The sequence below is a fragment of the Suncus etruscus genome, chromosome 15 (genome assembly GCF_024139225.1).
Source record: "Suncus etruscus isolate mSunEtr1 chromosome 15, mSunEtr1.pri.cur, whole genome shotgun sequence".
Taxonomy (NCBI): Eukaryota; Metazoa; Chordata; class Mammalia; order Eulipotyphla; family Soricidae; genus Suncus; species Suncus etruscus.
Genome location: NC_064862.1, coordinates 40,349,537 through 40,371,291, shown reverse-complemented (window position 1 = coordinate 40,371,291; position 21,755 = coordinate 40,349,537). Strand labels below are relative to the sequence as shown.

Genomic DNA, 21,755 nt, shown 5'->3' with positions numbered 1-21,755 from the left:
ATGTGTGTGAGAGAGAGAGAAAGAGAAAGAGAGATGCCTGCTATGGGGGTAAGCATGGAGGAGGGAAGGAGGGAAACTGGGGACATTGGTGGCAGGAAATGTGCACTGGTAAAGGGTGTGGTACATTGTATGTCTGAAACTCAATCATGAACAGCTCTGTAACTGTGTATCTCATGGTGATTCAATTAAATAATTTATTTATAAAAATGCTTACCAAATTAAATTTTAAAATAATTAGATTCATTAATAACACACTAATCTTTTATTTGATCTTTTTTGGAAAATAAACCTAGTACAAAGATGGGTAGAATTAACTAAGTTTGTCTTTATCCATTTTCACGAGTAATTCTGAGTCATGTCCCTTAGTGACAGCATCAGGAATATTCTGGCCTGTCTTGTTAAAATTTTCCTCAGATTAAGAAGAAACAAATCAGGCCTACTATTTAATGAAGTCTCTACTTCATTTGATATTTAATGGGGACTTTGAGCAACTACCAACTCTCTCTTAACGATACCTTGAAGGTCCTATTTTTGTTCCCCTCCTGCTCATTTCCAAGTTGGTGAGCAGAACCGTGACTATGTTGATAAAGAACATACCTGCCCATTCCTACTGGAGTGGAGCAGATGGGAAATAGCAAGTCTCCACATGACCTGGTGAATAGTGAACAGTGGCCTGAACATTACAGAACTTCTGGGTTTATCCTTGCAAATGGAAAACATTGCAGACTTCTTGCAGAGACTTCCTATAACTCTTACCAGTCAGATACATCGAAGGAGAGCAGTTGAGTTTTGTCCAGTAAGGACAGTGGAGAAGAATAAGACTCAGAAGCAAGAAATATTAGATTATTTAGGAGAGAATTAGCTGGTAAGAAAGAGGACTGTTTCTTGAGGGGAAAATTAGGCTTGTAATTAGATAAATGTTCGTGTACTGCTGAGACATAGGAATTTATGAGCTTGGAGTGAGGAAAAAGCCTTCTTAGAAGATTAAGAGCAAAAGACTGCTTAAAATGTTGACAGCCAGGCAGTTAGCATATCCTTAAGGGTAAATCTCTCAGAACCCTGAGACTGTAGGAGACCACAAAGATAAGATGATGTTATCTGTTGCCTCAGTATATAAATGAGGAATTAGAGACCAGCTTTTAGTAAATTGGTTTGAGGTTAGCGGTTAGTTAGTAAACTGGCCTGAATGCAGCTGTACTAAAATCTGGGGCTTGTTTTGTTTTGCTTTTTGGCCACACCCAGCTGTGCTCAGGGCTTGCTTTTGGCTCTGCACTCAAGGATCACTCCTAGAGGGGTTCAGGAGAATATATGAAGTGCCAGAGATTGAATCCTGGTTGGGCATCTTCAGGACAAGCATCCTGTCCTCTTCAACCTTCTAATTTGGGACTTTTGATCCAATTCTGGTGCTGTATCTGTAATACTATGTAAAATATCATAGACGAAGAAGCTGCTGAGAGAAATTCTAGTTGTAAGATGATGGGACTAACAAAATTTATGTGAGGGCTGGTCCCCTTTGCTGACTTCATAAAAAACACATACACGTGAATTCACACGTGCAATAAAAGTTAATTCCTGTATATAGGATTAATCCTATAGCATGATCTTGGTCATAAAAGTAGAAATTTAATCAGATGAGCATAAAAACAAAGATCTCTCAAGAAATTTACAGCTTGATTTTGGGGGTGGGAGTTGGGTCACACCGGGGTATTCAGGAGTTACTCCTGGCTCTGCGCTTAGAAATCACTCCTGAGTTGGGGGGCCATATGGGACAACATGGATCAATCCCAGGTCTGTCCTGGGTCAGCCATGTGCAAGGCAAATGCCCTACTACTGTGCTATTGCTCCGGCCCCTACAGCTTGATTTTTAATAGTTTCTCTTTACATAAATTACAAACGTTAAGGGGAAGAATTCTAATCTAGAGTCAGAGAGGTATTACAGCAGATAGGGCACTTGTTTTATATGTGGCTAACCTGGGTTCAATCTCCGTTCTTCTATATAGTTTCTAGAGCACCACCAGAGTAATGCCTGAGTGCAGATCCAGAAGTAACCCCTGAGTATTGCCAGGTGTGCCCCCAAAACAACAACCAAAAAAACCCTAAAAATCAAAATAACAACAAAAAATGCCTAACCTAGACTAATAAATAAGAAGCCCATCAGGAAGTAGATAGGGAACAAAGTAAGTAAAAAATCCACAGTATAAAAGAAAATACTATTTTGTACATTGTTTTATGTGTGTTTGTACGTGTATAATGGACAAAAAATCATTTAGCAAACATTTCAGGAATATCAACTGTATGCAAAAGTCCTTGTCTTCTGGCTTAACATCTTGACCTTAGTTTCATAGCTCTTGACCCATTACAACCACATTCTTAAGAACAACCTCTTTTGAATCCCAGATTTTGCTAAAAATCAAAGTACACTAGAAAATTAGGAGATGATAAGGGTTGGACCATACCTAGCTGTATTCAAGGCTTACTCTTGGATCTGTGCTCAGGGACCATCCTAGGTGATTCTTAGGAGACCATATTTGATACCAAGGATCAACCTATAGTCATCTGTGTGCAAGGAAAGAGCCTTACTCACTGTAATAATAGCCCTATTCATATATGAGTATGATTTTATTGACTGTTGCCTACTTTTGGTTTACAGGAAGAAGAAAATAACTTTCCAGACAGTACTGGGGATCCACTCTCAGGTAAATGGTTGACTTAATAGCTATCTGGGCTTCCATGATGGTTAGCATGGAAAAATTAAAGATAGTCTGAGAATATGTTTATAATTAACTTATTAAGTCTGTACCACAGGTTTACACTGTGCTAGAGAAACTTAGCAACAGCATACCTTGGGGAACTGCATGGAACTTTTTAAGATGTCATAGGAATCTTCAAAGACTACTTTCTTGGAATGATTTCTTACTTGTGAAGGACAAAACAAGGTTTGGGTCTGAACAGGATTTAGACTGAACAAGGTTAGAATTTAGCAGACCTCACCTCCCTTCCTGTAAGTTAAGGGAGCCATAGCATTGGTAAGAACTTTACCAGGTGAAGAGAGCAGTTGGTCTTAAGTAAACCAGATCAAAGTGGAAGGGCTATTCTCTGCTTCCTTTCTCACTCTGAGCCCTGGACTCTCAGGTAGCCAAAGGGGCCACTCCTGACATCAGGCCATGTACTTTTCTACTCCTTGTCTTCTTTTAGTGTGTTTAAATAAAAAAAGTCAAGTTTCACCCTTTTTGTGGAAAAAAAAATACAAGCTTTAACAATATTTAGATTTCTTATTAATTAACCACTTAAAATGGGATATTAAAATAAATTATAATAATAAGCTTTAAATAACATTTCTGCATATTAAAAGTTGTATATTGAATGACAAAAATCATTTTTTAATTTTATTTAAACACCTTGATTACATACATGATTGTGTTTGGGTTTCAGTCATGTAAAGAACACCACCCATCACCAGTGCAACATTCCCATCACCAATGTCCCAAATCTCCCTCCTCCCCACCCGACCCCCGCCTGTATTCTAAACAGGCTTTCCATTTCCCTCATACATTCTCATTATTAGGACAGTTCAAAATGTAGTTATTTCTCTAACTAAACTCATCACTCTTTGTGGTGAGCTTCCTGAGGTGAGCTGGAACTTCCAGCTCTTTTCTCTTTTGTGTCTGAAAATTATTATTGCAAGAATGTCTTTCATTTTTCTTAAAACCCATAGATGAGTGAGACCATTCTGTGTTTCTCTCTCTCTCTCTCTGACTTATTTCACTCACCATAATAGATTCTGTATACATCCATGTATAGGAAAATCTCATGACTTCATCTCTCCTGACAGCTGCATAATATTTCATTGTGTATATGTACCACAGTTTCTTTGGCCATTCATCTGTTGAAGGGTATCTTGGCTGTTTCCAGAGTCTTGCTATAGTAAATAGTGCTGCAATGAGAATAGGTAGGGTATTATTTAACCCCTAAGATAATCTGCCCTTGACCCCAGACTCTGCCTCTGTTACCATGTTTAAAAATCAGTGCACAATTTCTTCCCTTGGAAACATATCAGCAGTAATTATCTCTGGGTGGTGACATCCTAAGTGATTGTTTTTATCTTCAGTGGCTTTTTTAGTTATTATTATTATTATTATTAATTATTACTTTTGTTTGTTTTGGGGCCATACCCAGTGGTGCTTAGGGGTGCTAACTTCTTGTTCTGCACTCAGTAATCACTCCTTGCAGGCTTGGGGGACCATATGGGATGCTGGGAATCGAACCCAGGTCTGTCCTGGGTCAGCCATTGCAAAGCAAATGCCCTACCACTATCTCTCCAGCCCCAGTTTTTTAGTTATTAATAAAAATAGTAATTTCCTTAATAAAGAAAAGAGTCTGTGTGTCACATTCTTGTAGGGCAATAGTACAATTTTGGCACAGAAATTGGGATTCTGGCTCCAATGTAGCCACCTTCCCCACCCTCTTATTAGAGAAATTGGGTCCATTAATTTCTGAATTTTTGGCTGTTTGTTTGGGGCCATACCCAGTGATGCTCAGGAGTTACTCCTGGCTATGTATTGAGGAATCACTCCTGGTACTGCCCAGGGGGATCAAATTGGGGACCATGGATCAAACACTTGCTTTCCAAAGCAAGTGCTCTACCCACTGTACAATCTCTCTAACTCCAGGTTAGATAAATTTCTGAAGAGATTTCCTACCTAATTTCATAGGCTTTTCCAATGACCTAGATCCCATTTAGTTTCACTGCAGTTCACCATCCTTGTATCACACCTTGCTCCTACCAGAAACTGGATCCACTGGTTAATACTATCCCCATCTTCCACAAATGGTACAACAGACATAGGCTGAAATCCAAAGCACCTACCTGGGTGAGTGAATGATGCAAGGGTCTTAGCAAACATACAGAGGCAATCTTAAATTTCTTTCTATACTTGTATTTAGACATTTCTAGCATAAGTACTTGAAAAAAATCTTTTTTTCTGCAAACTTTAATTTGCACATGTGTGTAGGAAAGTATATTATATGTGTGTATATATATATATATTTGGTAAAAAAAATATTAGGGAGATTCATAAAGGGTTTTAATTGGCCTACATGACAAGACATGAATATAGTCATCTGAAATTTTTACATTTTGTGAATGCACATATTTTTTCTAGTAAAAAAAAAAACTATCTTAGGGGCTAGAGAGACAGCATGGAGGTAAAGCGTTTGCCTTGCATGCAGAAGGTCGGTAGTTCAAATTCCGGCATCTCATATGATCCCCTGAGCCTGCCAGGAGCAATTTCTGAGCATAGAGCCAGGAGTAACCCCTGAGCATTGCCAGGTGTGACCCCTTCCCAAAAACAAACAAACAAACAAAAACCTACCTTAAATTATTAATTTAAAACATTTAATTTTTTGATTTAAAACATTTTAAATGTAGTTTAGTAAACACAGTTACACTAGTATCAATATTTATGGCCTTAATATAAAAAATTGCTATATCTTGACCACCACCAAAGTACTTATGACCCTCCACCACTATTCTTATATCACCTCTAGTCTGCCCACAACCACAAATGTGAAATGTCAGTTAATATAAAACTTAATTAAGCACGTTGTTTAGAAATATCTATAAATCCATCAGGGTTTCTTAACGAGTTAAGATCCTTCTTAATTAACTTAAATCAAGCTTTGTGAAGTCGTTAAGAGTGTTTAGGTGTATTAAAATGAAATAGAAGATGTACAGAGACAATAGCAAGTAATAATATTAAGCACATAAACTAAAGTTGTAATCAGCATCTTTAGCCCTTGCATTCCACACAGGTGGTCTTTAGGTGGATGGGGTGGTGGGTGGGAGGTTAATCCCTAGATTTGGCTAGAAAAATCATTATTCAAGGAAGTGGATAGATGCAGAATGATCTCTTGTATTTGTGGAATTTAAAGATACTTAGTAAGAAAGCAATAAATAAATGGTCAAAGGCAGCAGAACCTGAGAGTTGGTCCACAGCATTGAACAGGGAGAAGAGGGGAGAGGAAGAGGAGTAAGATAGAAGGGCCTTTAGGAACATGAAGGAGGGAAGTGGGCTCTCTTGTGATGAGTATGGTGTTGCAATGATGTATGTGTGAAACCATCATTAACAATATTGTAAGCCATAGTACTGGATAAAGATTATATTCCAGAAGACCTGATTACTTAGAAAACTGGAGACTATTGAAAAGGAAAAGGACACTAGAGTGATCAAATTAACAAGTGAGAACCAAAGGAAAAAGAGAGCACTGCTATGCACTTGGTCTTGGGTGGGGGCTACAGTTGACAGTGCTTAGGGGTACGCATGGTCCAGCATAGCATCGAATGCTATTAGCCTAATGAGTCTGCCCATAATGGTAGGTATTTAAGGGGTCTTAAAAATCTTCCAGGTCGATGCAGATCCTCAGTGTGATTGGTCCTCTTTCTTGGATGCACATGCATCTTTATAGAGATAGTATCCAATACTTGGACTTCTAGATTTACCCAAATTCTTTCCAGAGCTTCCTCAGGAGGGTTTTTTTTTGTTTGTTTGTTTTTGTTTTTGTTTGTTATTTTTTTTCGCCATTGCTAGTTTCAGGTTGGCTGTCAGATTACTTCTTTATGGCTGGCTCAGGGGACAGCTGCTTCAGCAGAGGTAGCACCCAAATGCAGCTGAATGCTTGTAGAAACAGCATGACTCACATGAGATGGGTCCTTGAATGCACCTGAGAAGTGACTTGGGGGTGTTTCCTAATAGAAGTGCTCATGTGTTTGGCTGAAGTTGTTGTTGTTGTTGTTTTTAAAATAAACAATTAAATGGAGACACTAGCTTAGATGATTAGCATCTGAGTTGTTTTTTTATCTTATCTTTTACTTACAAATACTAATTTAGCTTTTACCAGGTACCAGGCTCTTTTCTAAAATATTGACTGATGTCAGCTTTTCCTTACTGCTTTATTCATGATCCAGTTATTATTTTCACCTGAGGGTTGCAGCAGCTGCAGTGCTGGGTCACATGGTTTACACTCATCTTTTTCTGTGACATGCCTTAAATAATTAGAAGCCCCGTGCCTCCTCCAGTTTACCCTCAAACACAACACCAAGCTGCCTCAACTACTAGCCAAATACTTCATTTGTGTGGTTCTCACATCCTGAGAAAGTCATCAAGGAGGAAGAAAGTCCCACTCGCTACTTCTTCGGGTTGTAGTACTAACTGGTAAAACCCAAAGTATACCCTCTTCTCCTTGCAACCCAGCATCTGCACAGTGGAAATGCCTTACACAAAAAGCATACTGCCGGGCCGGGCGGTGGCGCTGGAGGTAAGGTGCCTGCCTTGCCTGCGCTAGCCTAGGATGGACCGCGGTTCGATCCCCCGGCGTCCCATATGGTCCCCCAAGAAGCCAGGAGCAACTTCTGAGCGCATAGCCAGGAGTAACCCCTGAGCGTCACAGGGTGTGGCCCCCAAAAAAAAAAACAAAAAAAAACAAAAGGGCCGGGCGGTGGCGCTAAAGGTAAGGTGCCTGCCTTGCCTGCGCTAGCCTTGGACGGACCGCGGTTCGATCCCCCGGTGTCCCATATGGTCCCCCAAGCCAGGAGCAACTTCTGAGCACATAGCCAGGAGTAACCCCTGAGCGTTACCGGGTGTGGCCCAAAAAAAAAAAAAAAAAAAAAAAAAAGCATACTGCCTTCAGAGATTGGCTTTGATTTAATTCTTGTTATTTAGTACCCATTGTAGCTGGTTGATGAAAAGAGAAACATGGAGTGGATGGTAGATCAGAAAGGAAATTAGACAGAATGAGAAATGATGCAGCCTGCTTTGTAATCAGGGAAAGACAATAGAATGCTCAGAATCAATGATCACCAGAAAAGTCACACCCGCTTTGTAAAATTCTCAAGACACTAAGTTTACAAGCTCATTTACAATTGTGAATTTGTAATTACATTTGAATTCCATGTGGAATTCCATGTGTGATTACATGTGAACTTGTAATTCATTTACAATGTGCGGATTTACAATTCACCAAATTTCAAGAAGAAAATATATGGACATTACTTGAATAAAGCCTAGGCCAAATAGAGAAATGAAAAGCCTCGGCCATTAGTCTTATCTAGGAGTAATAATTACCACTTTATGCACTTGCTCTCAATAGTCTACAATTTTTCAGTAATTTTTTTCCTGACTTAGCACTTAGATAATTAATTTAAATGGAACTTCCCCTTAGATATGCATGTAAAATGGAATTTTCATTTTACTTAATTGGGTCTATAAAGAGACACTTCATTAATATTTCTCTTTCACATAAGAGAAGGGCCTGGGAGTTTCTCTACTTCAATACTGTTTGATAACAAAAACTTAGGCCCTGAAAGATTGACAGCTTCCAGTCAACCAATTTGTTACTTATATTCTCTATTGCTCTTGTCAACTTGGTATCTCCTTAAAAGGAGTGTTTTAGGGAGTGAAAATGAAATCATACTATTTTCCCCTTTTGTTTAAAGATCAAACGCCAACCAGAAGCCCTTAGGTCCATATCTCTGTAGATAAAATTCTTCATCATTTTCCAGCTCATAGTTGTATAACTAACTCCCTTAGATGAATAATGTGGTATGTGTGCAGCCCGGCGATTTATCAAAGTCATAATCTGACACTTTAAACATATTTCTTTCCAATCACATTGGAAACCACACATAGAAAGGAGCATGTATTTATACCTTTATAAACATAACTGCAGGAGCATTTGACTCTACCTTGACACTTGTAGGTATTTGGCAAGTTCTAGATCTGATAATTTATACACACCTGGGATGGAGTTAGTTTATTTTAGAGCCACAATATTTTGCAATCTGCAATGTTGCCAATATAAAATGTTTACTGTTTAGTTATTTGAATCTAACTCAAGACCTCGTTATCCCAGGGAATGTTATTATATATGATCTGAGAGCTAACAGTAGTACCAGGCACAATGGAGGGAAACACCCGTGTGGTAATAGCAGCTCTCAAAAACCAGAGAGTGCAAGATAAAACAGCTTCTTCCCTGCAGGGAGACACATTAAATCTATGTGTGATCCACTGCCAACATCCTGACTGGAGCCATTTTCTGGGCTCAACTAATCATGACCTTTGTAAATTCTCAATCTTGTTCCAATTCACAATTAACTGTTAATTGACTGGAATTTTAAACCTGACACCCCCACACTTGAGAGTTGGACACTGCTCCGTTGGACATGAATTGTTGCTTATAATTGTTTTAAATGACATAAACACACCTTGCCAAGGAACATGCCTTATCCCTGGATACTTCTTTCAAGTGCAAGGTAAATTGTTAAGAGAGGCTGAAAAGTTGGAGAAGAGAAAAAGCATCATGCCAGGAAGATCCATTCATCTGCTTATGAGTGTGGAGACATGGTTGTTCGGACTCAATTTCCAGATAAATATGGACCCTCTTAAAGAGAAGTGACTGTGATGCCAAATAAATAACGCTGGCAGGAATTTTCTGACTAAGAACTTACTCTGTAGTTATCTTTAAGGCAATAGATTTCAACCCTGACTGCAGATGCAGACGTGTTTTAAAAATTCCCTTGTCCTTCCCTCACCCTACATCAATTAACCAAGACTCTCGTGGGTGGGACCAGACATAAGGATTTTGTGAATCTCCTGGGGCAAAAAGGGGGAGGGAGGATTTCCATCTTGTGGCCAAGATGCCTTTAAAAAAAAAAGCTGTTGGTTATGATCCCTTACCCACAGCTAATTCTTGTTGTGTGCCTATAGTGTGTTCCAAAAAGGCTTTAGTAAAATGATTTTATTTAATCCTCTTAACAACTTTCTGAGATATAGGTATCATTATTCCCCTTCTGAAAGTGAAGACAGTCTTTTTTTTTTTTATTGAATTACTGTGAATTATAAAATTACAAAGTTCTAAAGTTCTTCATGATTGAGTTCTTAGAAGTCCAGTGCTGGAGCTCCAATCCCTTCAACATTGAAGGCAAAAACTCAGTAGCATGTCCAAGCCGTAAACCTACATCTAACTGATATTGACAGTCATGGCATGCCACTAAGCTTCATGTTATTGATTTCTAGGTTCACAGAATACTTCCCCATGGCAACTATTAATGTCTTTTTCTGCCTTTTTTTTGGGGGGGGAGAGGGTTTGGGGACACACCCGGCAATGCTCGGGGGTTACTCCTGGCTATCTGCTCAGAAATAGCTCCTGGCAGGCACAGGGGACCATATGGGATGCCAGGATTCAAACCAACCACCTAAGGTCCTGTATCGGCTGCTTGCAAGGCAAATGCCACTGTGCTATCTCTCCGGTCCCTTTTTTTTTTACTTTTTTATCTTCTGAGTTAACACTAAAAAACAGTTTTTATTTGCTTGAAAACATTTTATTTAGTTTGGTTTTTGTTTTGGGGCCACACCTGGTGGCTCTCAGAAGTTATTTCTGGCTCTGTGCTCAAAAATTACTCCTGGCAAGCTGGGGGAAACATAAAGGGATTCTGGAGATGGAACCTGGATTGGCTGCATACAAGGTAAATTCTCCACCTGCTGTGCTATCACTCTAATCCCTTGAAAATAATTTGAAAGCTAGTCATAAACTACCCTATAATTTTTATTTTGGTTATTTATCTGTCACACTCTTTATTCATTGGATTTATTCAACAATATTATTAGGCACTTACTGTGTGCCTGAAGGGAAGCAGTGTAGCATATATTCAATTGTCATTCAGTTTAGTTTTTGTTTCTTTGTGTTTGGGCCACATTCAGTGACACTCAGGTTTACTCCTTGCTTTGCGCTCAGAAATCACTCCTGGCTTGTGGGACCATATGCTACGCTGGGGGATCAAACCTCAGTCTGGCCTAGGTCAGCTGTGTTCAAGGCAAATGCCTTACTGCTGCACCACCACTCTGGCCATCAGATTAGTTTTTATATTGATAGGAGTTACTGACAATAAGTAATTACATAAGGCAATAGGTACAAAGATCCTGAGATCAGGACAAGTGTGATGATAAAAAGAGTACAGATGGGGTAGGTTGGGGAAATGTCTGTAAACAGTCAGGGATAAGTTATGTCATGACAAATATCATCTGACTCCTTGAAAAAATGTAGAGCCTGAAATTGTTAAATAACATTTACATAACACTTGGCAAAAATGCCTCCACATTGTTACTAAGGGAATGCTTATCATCTCCATTTTATAAATGAGGAACTTGAATTTGGTATATTTAATATACCTTAAAGAATTCAAAATCTCAAAGGTTGGATCACTGGGATTTAATGATCCCCATTTGAGACAGATCCAGAATTGGGCTGATTTTAGATTGTACTTATAAGGAAAGGATTCAAAGAGGCTGATTGGTTATATAATAGACACTGGATAAATATTAGGTATTATGATGATGATGACCTACTGAGAAACTTGGTTTTCATAAATTCTCTAAATGGTCTTCTTTAGTTTAATTCAGTATCTACTAGATTTACAAAGAGAAAACCCTTTGCAGACTTGGACAAAGTCATCAGAAATGAGAATGAAAGAAAACATGGTTTGGGGCTGAAACAAGCACAGCAGGTAGGGCATGTGCCTTGCATGTAGCTGAACCAGGTTCAATACTTAGCAACTCATATGGTCCCCAAGCCTTCCAGGAGTGATTTCTGAGTGCAGAGCCAGGAGTAACTCCAGGTGTGAGCCCAAAACAAACAACCCCCCCAAAATGACTATGACCCATTTTTGCTTCATATGAGTTAAAAATATTTATTTCAAGTGTTAAAATGAGAATCCTAATTATTACAGAATATAAGTGAACTTCTTTACATTAGTTTTTTTTCCTTCCCCCAGAATCCTTTCATTTCTTCCCCAAATTTAGAATAGAGCTATCTTCATATATTTCAAGACCACGTGGCTATACTGCTTTCAATCAGTATCTGCTTACTATCAATAAACATCTACAATTTCTTTCTTTTATTATTAATGTTCTCTTTTGGTTCCAAAAGTCATCAAACAATAATAACAAGCTAATTTTTCTTTGGTAAAAGTACAGCTCACTTTTATTAATTCACTTACCAACCAATATAGTTTGCTCTATACAGATGCCCTGTAAGCTATCAAATTATCTAATTTCTCATCCAATTTCTTTTTTTTTTTTTTGGTTTTTGGGTCACACCCAGCGGTGCTCAGGGGTTACTCCTCGCTGTCTGCTCAGAAATAGCTCCTGGCAGGCACGGGGGACCATATGGGACACCGGGATTCGAACCAACCACCTTTGGTCCTGGATCGGCTGCTTGCAAGGCAAACGCCGCTGTGCTATCTCTCCGGGCCCTCTCATCCAATTTCTGATAAGAAAGTTTTTCTTTGGTCCCAAGTCTCTCTCCCTATGATTACTTTCCCCCTCAAGGCAAAACCTTTTATGTGTACTGTATCATGATCATGTTTAAACTCAATAGGACAAAATGTATTTCATAGAAAAAAATTTTAAGTTCCCCAAAGAGATAATTATAGTTTATGGTTCTAAAAGCAGCTTTAAATTCACTCATGTTGGCAATTCATGTAGGTTCCAAGTTAGCAAATGGTTTGTCATTTGTATCATTGAAAATAAAGAAAATATCAATAGAATTTTAGCATATGATTAATTTAAAAATTTTTTAAAGTATCCATATAAATAGAGAAATTACAGAAAATTGAGAAATATTCATTGTTAACATTTTTGTTACACCTACATCCAGATTTTTCTCTATGCTTAGAATATTTTATATTTTGTATACTTGACAGGAAAGACCTTTTTTATTTTTGGTTTTTTGGGTCACACCCGGCAGCGCTCAGGGGTTACTCCTGACTCTATGCTCAGAAATGGCTCCTGGCAGGCTTGGGGGACCATATGGGACGCCAGGATTTGAACCACCATCCTTCTGCATGTAAGGCAAACAACCTACCTCCATGCTATCTGTCTGGCCCCCCTATTTTGTTTTATTAAAAAAATGGAAGTATTCTTAACTTTCATTACCTGCTTTCTTTTTTATGTTTCAGAAAATTATTTAGCCCTACCTTTTTTGTTTTTGGGTCACACCTGCTGGTTCTCAGGGGTTACTCCTGGCTCTGTGCTCAGTGATCACTCTGGAAGGCTTGGGAGACCATATGGGGTGCCTGTATTTGAAGCACCATCCATCCTGGATCAGCTGCATGCAAGGCAAACACCCTACTGCTGTGGTATCTCTCTGGCCCCTATTTAGCCCTATTTTTAAGGGCAATATACGAAAGTTTTTTTTTTTAAACTTCTCTTAGTGTGAGAAAATAAAATATAAAAAATTCTGTCCCGCTATGCAGTCTTATTTCCTTGTTCACCTGTCTTAATATACTTTATAAATTACAGAGGAATATAGTTGAGCATGCTTGAAATCTTAGACATAGAACACTGCAGAAGGACGTGAATCAGGTCTCAAGCATTTGGGGAATAATTAGAAATGGGAACCCCATGGAGAATCCCCCACTCAGAAGATGCAAGCAAAATAATGAGTGAGGCACTTCAGGCAGAAGTCAGGGGAGATTTTCTGAAAGTGTGCATCTGAGATGAGTTTTATAAATTGGGAAAAGTTCTGTTCAGAGAGGAATGTTCCATAGAGGATTCTCAGATATAGAGAAAGGGGAAGGAAAAAAAGGAAAATGAAGAAAGAAAACACCAGCAAAGCCATTAAGGTAAAAAATAGGATACTTTTTCTACCTATGACATTGACACAAACTTTTAAAAATGAAAACTTGTTGCTGACCAAGGTAAAGTGCAATGAGCATCATCTTTCTATTTTTGGTGGAGCATAAACTATTATAGCCTTTACACCTGGAAAGAAATTGGGGGCATGTTCCTAAGAAGAGCCTTCCAATGCTCAGACTTGGTAAAAATGATTCGTACTACTCTTTGTGGGATTATTAGAGAAGTGACCTAAAACACCGCCTTATTATTGCTACTAGACATTACTGAAGTTAAACTCTAAAAGTTCAATAGTTTATACAAAATCCGCACTTATATTTTCTCTTTTTTCAAGGAGGTTTTCTTTTTTTTAATTAATTTTTTAGCTTAGCTTTTCTTTTAATTCAGTGAAGCTCTAAAGAAAGAAATAGTTGACTATTCAAGCAAGCACTGGCGTAGATCCCTTATCTAAAGTACAGGTTATGTTTAAGAAAATCTTAAACTAAGGAAGAGGAGCCAGCAGAGCTCCTAGTGGAAGGTTGGGAAAGGGTAAATGACAGAAACAACAAAAAAGGTATGTAAGGACACCAAGAAACTACAAGTGTAAATAGAAGATTTGGAAAGTTTTCAGTGCCTAGACATGGAAATTTTAGTGTCTATGTTAGATCCATTGAGTTAGAGCTATTTCCATTACTTACTTCTAGAGCCCAAAAGAGCAGGTGGAGTCTACCATTCATTTCTTCTTTCCTGCATTCACTTTTTTTTCTTGGTTTTGGAGCCACACTTGGCTGTTTCTAGGGCTTGCTCCTTATTCAGTGCTCAGGATCACTCTTGATCACTTGATCACTCTGGGGCCAAACCAATATCAGCCACATAGAAGACAAGCACCAAAACCCTTGTACTAGTCTCTCTAGTTTCTATGTTCACTCACTTATAGAGATTTGCTTGTACTGATTTGAGTTTACTTGTAAAGATTCAATTTAGTAGAAATTGGCTAAACATTTCCTTGGTGCCAAAGTCTGTGCTCAGTCCTGCAGGTATAAAGAGAAAGGACGTTCCATTCTAGTGCAAGGACCAGATATGGGTTGCTGGGCATAGCAGAAATGGCCAACTGAAGAAAATGTAGAAGAGAAGGGAGAGGGTTAAGAACAGTACTAGAGCACCTCCTTGTCATTTCCAGGGCTTGGTAAGAATATGGTCTGAGATGTGAGCATGTAAGGCAGACAGGAATGTGACCAGGACCTGTGGCATGAAACTGAAAATGTGGGTCTTAGCTATCAGACAGAATCAGCAGGGAGGGCACTGCCGGCAATACAATATTCAGTGTCTCAAAGGCAGAAGTATATTTAGTTTCATTTCATAGGCATCCATATCCAAAGTGAGCTGGTCTGAGGGGGTACTAGCAGGAGATCCTTGTCATCTGTCAAGTAGGGATCAACTTGCTCAAAGTTGATATTTTAGCCATATGAGAACTGACTCTGATCAACACTTGGAATGCAGGGAACCTCATTCAGCCTTGACAAGATTTAGCAGGAACTAGGCTGGGTCAAGTATTGGCTGAAACAAATGAAGCTGAAGAGCATGGTGAGGTACTGGGGGACTCTGAAAGTTTAACCACAAGCAAAAGAAAAATAAGAAAATGTGGCATTGGCAAGTAGTGAACCCAGAAAGGGGTGTGGGTTTTTTGTTCTTATTTTTTTATCATAGAGGAGTCCTGAATATAATAGATAAGGAGAACCAATAGAAATACATGGCTGGAAACAGGGGGCAAAACAGATATTTGAGGCTGAAGCAATAAATTAGCAGGTAAGGCACTTGCTTTATTCTCTTCTAACCTGGGTTCGATCCCTGGCACCCCATTGAGTTCACCAAGCACCATCAGGAGTGATCCTAAGCACAGAGCCTAAGCATTGTCAAGTGAGGCTCCAAAACAAATAGATAGAGGGGATGGAGGAATATTTGAGTTAAACAGTATCTAGAGAAGGTATGAAGAGATGAGCCCAACAGTTCAAAAGCTTGATAAAGAGAAGGGATACTTCAATACTCTTATTTTGTCCTCTGTACAAAATAAATTAAACAGGATTTTGTTTTTGTTTTTGTTTTTGGGCCACACTCAGCAATTCTCATGAGTTACTCCTGGCTCTACGCTCAGAAATTGCTCCAGGTAGGCTCAGGGACCCAGATGGGATGCCAGGATTCGAACCACCATCCTTCTGCATGCAAGACAAACATCCTACCTCCATGCTATCTCTCCAGTCCAACAGGACTTTTTTTTTTAAGTGTGACACACTGTTTCAGTCATACAACACCGTTACAAGAATTTTGGAACATATAAATACAAGTATACCATATTAAAAACAATAGCCCTTATTATCCTTGTACATTTCCTTCCACAATAATCTTAACATGAAGGTCTCACAGAGTTCTATCAATGAATTAATTTTTTTACATCTTGTACTTCTCAGTTAACACTACAGTACATAGTCTTCATAACTTTGTACATTAATAGTCCACAAATTTGTGCAGAATTTATTTCTAGTCCTTCGACACCCCAACTGCTCTAAAATGGATATTAATAAGACCATAACAAGTTATTCATGAATATACATATTCTAGACATTTGCTTTAGGCTGGATTTACTGAATAACTTTAGTAGGTCAGAGTCTAAACATATTTCTTATGGCTCTTGTTAATTTTTTCATATGGGGTTTGCCTCAGAATTGCTGTTTCTTATCTCATAATCACCAAAGTGACTCCCCTTTCCTAAGTTACATAAATTGAAATATTTTCTGACTCACTGCAGTAGAGGCCATCTTAGTTACCACAAAGAATTTTTTAAGCCCATGATATCTATCTAGCATAGCCTTTAGCTCTTAAAATCCCTGGTGAGATTGGTCAGGATATTCTACTGGTGCCATGGTAGAATATAAGTGACCCAAGTTGCCCTGCTCTGTAGACACTGCTTATAATTTTATTATAAAAGACTTGTCAGCGCCTCTTACCTACACTAACTTCATCTTCCACCCAATAAACTCCCAAGGGCTACAATAAGGCAAAAGATGACTGAGGGAAGAATGAGCCGTTTCTCTGGGCTGAGGTTCTCTTCTTAGTGGGGCTCAGCTCAGACGCCTCTTCTTCCTTCATCCCACTGTATTCACCTCAGGCCTATTGGCTCCACTTCAAAGGCAGTCCCCTGAGTGAAGAAAACCCAGATAAAGACACAGGGATGATAAGGTGACTATAAATTTTAAAACAAACTTTGTAGGCATTATCTATTATCACTCATTCTCAAATATGTGTATGAAGTGGATATTTCTGTTTCTGTACCTTTTTGAAAAAAAAAATACCTTTTAAGGAATTATGCAATCTTTTACTTTCTACCATGCTATATTTGGCATTAAAAAGCTGTCAAAGCTGACTTTACCTTGGAAGAGGCAAGGGCTGAGGCGTGAGCAAGTCTGGGCTGGTTAACTCATGGGATGGCAGAATCTGGCCTTTCTGGACAGGCGGTCAAACCCCCCCCCCCTCCACAAGCGCACTGATCTCCTGAACTCCCATTCTTAAACATGAGACTATGTTTAAGACCTGTTTTGCAAATGCACATTAGAAGATTTCAGTCTCAGAAGGAAAGGGAGACTAGAAAAATCTTACTGCTGCTTTCAGCAAAGCAAATCATCCTTGGCTATAAAGAACTTACAGCGTGAGTACAAAGAAGTATTCTTTTGATTGTTTTTTGGGCCACACCCAGTGGTGCTCAGGGGTTATTCCTGGCTCTGCACTCAGCAATCATTTCTGGTGGTACCCAGAGATCTATATGGGATGCTGAGAATTGAACCAACTTGGCTGTTTACAAGGCAAATGCTCTATTCACTGTGCTATCACTCCAGACCCAATAAATTTTATGAGTCTCTATTCTCTCCTTACTCTGATGAGCTGACATTTCAACAGCAGAGTCCAGGGCAGAAGAGATGAATGCAGATGTAGGCCTCTTGCAGACTTGTGGACTATGTTGTTTGTCCCTGCAGATGTCATCGAAGAGAAGTCCTGTAAAGAGAACTGTACCTGCTCTTCCTGCTTGCCCCGCACTCCCACCATAAGTGACTTACTCAATGACCAGGACTTACTAGATGTGATTAAGATAAAGCTGGATCCATGTCACCCAACGGTAAAAAACTGGCGGAATTTTGCAAGCAAATGGGGCATGCCTTACGATGAACTATGTTTCCTGGAGCAGAGTCCTCAGAGCGCCACCCTGGAATTCTTGTTTCGGAACAGTCAGAGGACAGTGGGACAGCTGATGGAGCTCTGCAGGCTCTACCACAGGGTTGATGTGGAAAGAGTCCTACACAAGTGGGTGGAGGAGGAGTGGCCAAAGAGGGGTCATGGGGACCACCCAAGGGACTAATAGGCCTCTTTTTCTTTTTCTTGGCATCTTTAGACATGGGAATTATCACAGGTAAAAGAGGAATGTGAATTGTTTTCTTTTTTCTAAACCAAGAGTTTAGAATAAAGACATGGACAGTGAACATTAGTTTCTTCCCAAAGCTGGTAGGTTTGTAAAGGGGTAGGTTGTGTATTGGTGATGGATTTTCATTTGTTTAGTTTTGCACACCTGTTTTAATTTAAAATTATAATAAGAATCTAGAATTGAGAAAAATGTCTGGGAGGCTCCTGATTCACCTTTGGACCAGGGCCACCACCTGGATTATCATCAGAATGGATTCCTGCCAGGATGGAATGAAATTATCCTCTCTGTAAACACTGCAGAAGGTGAAAGGAGGAATGAATGAGGCTGATGACAGCAAACAAACATTGTCTACAAGATCCTTCATCATCAATCCACTCCATGCCTTATAAGTAAACAATTGAATGATGCTATATTCTGTTTGATCTGCCTTTACTTTATTTGTTAGAAAGTATTTGAGAAAATTAGTGAGATACTGGTTGAATTGTAATGACACCCTTCAAAGCATATCTTTTTCATTCAATATTTTTATGATCTGTGCCTTATCAAGAATGTCATTTGTAGGGCTGAAGAGATAGTACGGCAGGTAGGGTGCTTGCCTTGCATGCAGCTGACCTGGGTTCAGTCCCTAGCATTCCGTATGGCCCCACTGCTCCCAGCACTGCCAGGAGTGATTTCTGAATAACCTCTGAGCATAACCGAGTGTGGCCCCAAAATAACATAATTTGTTATTTCTGAAAAGTAATCTGATAGTCAGAAGTTATTAGGTTGTTTATGAATTTTTACAAATTTAGATACATATGCTTAGGTTTTTTATATAAGGTTGAGTCTTTCACCTTCTGAGATGAAGTTCAGTTAAGAATACAAAAAAGCATACTTACCTGGCAGGGGCGATTTCATGATCACGAAGGTGGTTTCCCCAGGGTGAGGCTCGTCCATTGCACTCCGGGTGTGCTGACCCTTGCGATTTCCCCAAATGTGGGAAACTCGACTGCGTAATTTATGGTAGTGGGGAACTGCGTGCGTGCTCTCCCCTGAAAAGAAAAGAAAAAAAAAAGAATACAAAAAAAATCACCTGATCAATAGGCCGTCAAATTCCCACTATTCCAGCCTCCAATAACACTACACCAAGTTTTGCCAAAATTGTTAATAGTGATGCTGGGAAGAAAACATTAAAATACAATTTTTACAGTATTTTAAACTATTCAATTTGATAATTTACAGGCCGGGAAAATGCGAGGATGAGAAATTTTATTTATGGAAAGATCAGATGTCATAGAATTTGTTTGCTTTTTAACAGAGACGTCTCTTAACAATTACATAAAAAGTGCTACTTGGCTTTGGCTGTAGGATCAGAAAATTAAAGCACTTAATTTCTTCCACGTGGAAAGATTTTGTATAATTTCTTAACTACAGTTATCAGAGAAAAAATGGCCAAAAATAACAAATAACACTGACTAGAGATAATAAAGATCTTAAAGAAATTATTTTATTGACTATTTTCCCACTGTAACAGTTTTATTTTAGGTTGCTACACTATAAAATCAGTTTTGCCATCAACTCTAAACTAGCAAAACCTGCTCTAGAGATTTACTCATAAGTCCTGATTCAATGTGACTCACATACAGCTCTTCCTAACTGGTTGAATCTATTAGATAACTGGCAGATTTCTCACGTGATTTTTATTTATTTGGTCAGTTTTGTTTTGGAAGCCATACCTGGTGGTGCTGATTCCTGGCTCTGCACCAAGGGATCATTCCTGGCAAGGCTCAGGGGACCATATGGAGTGCCAAAGATCAAACCCCGATCAGACTTACGCAAGGAAAGTACCTTGTATGCTATACTACCACTCCAGCCCAACCAAACAATGTATTTAAATATTCAGTAATAAAATGTAATTTTTTAAATAGACTTGTGCAAATTGATGTTTCAATGAATGAGTTGTGGTTAAGTAATTACTGGTGGCCATGTATCAGTATTTACAAATGCACTTGTAATTGTAAGGATTGCTGGGTGGGGGGGAATCAGGTAGTCCCTCTCCCTACTAAGCTGGAACATCAGATGTTGGCTCGTACCATAAGTGATAAGGACTGGCATGAAAACCCACCTGACCTGCTTGTGGGGGAGATGGGAAAGTTTTAAACTGACTAAGGATGTGTCAACACATCTCTTTTCTTGTGCCTTTTTGCTCAAGTAAACTTGAGTAAACTATAATGATCCCGGGGCTGTAGAGATAGCATGGAGGTAAAGCATTTGTCTTGCATGCAAAAGGACTGTGGTTCGAATTCCTGCATCCCAGGTGGTCCCCTGAGCCTGCCAGGTACAATTTCTGAGCATAGAGCCAGGAGTAACTCCTGAGTGCTGCCAGGTGTGACCCAAAAACAAACAAACAAAAAAAAAAAACTATATGTAGGTGCTGGTGGATGTCACTCTGGTAGCCTCTTTGGAGACTATCAGTCTTTGCCCAGGAGTGCTTCCCAATAAAGACCCCAGTCAGTCAAATTTATCTCTGCCATTTCACCACCTTTCAGTCACCTTTTAGTAATAGGGCTTTAGACTTTTCGGAATTTTGTTTTTTATACCATGTTTTCCTTGATATGCCCATACATAGACCCATATTTACTGTGAAAACAGAGACGAGCTTTCGGCCTGTTGCAAGTCAGCCCCTGATGAGGTTGACTGATGGAGGGATGGAGGATGAGGCCTTTCTCCTCCAGCTCGAACCACGCGTCTATTACCCTGTTCAGCTGGCGGTTCTGAGGAGAATGCGGCGGGAAGAAAGCTAACAGGCAGTCAGGCTTCCAAAGAAAACAGCTCTTTATTCTGTGAAGAGGCCGAAGCCAAAAGGCCTAATAATAGGCCTCAGGAAAAAAGCCCCTCACCTTCCACAGACCCTTGCTTTTATGCCCCAGAATCAGGTACCACCCAATGGTGGGATCAGATACCACCCAATGGTGGGAGCAGAATCAGGTTCTACCCTAGGGTGGGAGCAGAATGCCAGGTCATACCCTAGGGTAGGGCACAATCACTGATCAGGGTAGGATCAATAACATAATAATCCCATAAAAATGTTTACATACACAACATTGGCCTTCCTTATTCACTTGTTAGAGAAATGGAACTATGAGTATCTAGCATGTTGGCATCAGCTCTCCTGCTGGCGGGTGGTCATCACTCTCTGTAATCTGTCACCCCTTTGGGATCTAAGAAGTGGTTCCACACCAAAATTTCCTGCTAACTGCCCCCTGTCTAATTCCATCCAAAATCCCTTCCTTACTAGGTTGCTGGGGAACTCCCTCTTCTTCTTGCCTTCACATATCTCTTCCCCTTCACCTCCTCCTCTTCTCCTCCTCTCCTCTCCAAAGATTGATCATCTCATCTCAGCACAGGTTTTCTGGGTCTGTGGCCATTATGAAGACTGTGGGAGAGGGGACGAAGAAGAGGAAAATCCCTTTCTGCTCCCCTTTTTAATCTCCTCTTTCTTCCTCCCACCCTGAGGCCTCAACCATCCCCAAAGAGATAAATGAAGAGATGCTGCCTCCTGTCTACCCAGCCACCATTCCAGATATTCTTTCCACCTCGAGCTGGCAGAGGGCAGAAGAACAACTGAAGAAAGAGATGAGTGG

The 21,755-nt window shown here is 39.6% G+C and overlaps 2 protein-coding genes and 1 non-coding gene across 3 annotated transcripts in view; all 3 read left to right on the top strand.

Moving 5' to 3' along the window:
- Positions 1–18,258, top strand: part of EDARADD (EDAR associated via death domain) — a 67,310-nt gene extending 49,052 nt beyond the window's left edge. Inside the window, exons 5-6 of the mRNA XM_049789021.1 lie at positions 2,651–2,696; positions 17,690–18,258. Of these exons, the coding sequence (XP_049644978.1) occupies positions 2,651–2,696; positions 17,690–18,069 (426 nt within the window). The 3' untranslated portion in view covers positions 18,070–18,258. The remainder of the gene's footprint in view (positions 1–2,650; positions 2,697–17,689) is intronic.
- The window catches only part of LGALS8 (galectin 8), an 811,943-nt gene that overhangs the window by 731,246 nt on the left and 58,942 nt on the right, over positions 1–21,755 (top strand). The gene's annotated exons all lie outside the window — the stretch shown is intronic.
- On the top strand, positions 19,003–19,166 carry LOC126031726 (U1 spliceosomal RNA). Its single transcript, XR_007503557.1, has one exon. It is a non-coding gene; the product is annotated as a U1 spliceosomal RNA (small nuclear RNA).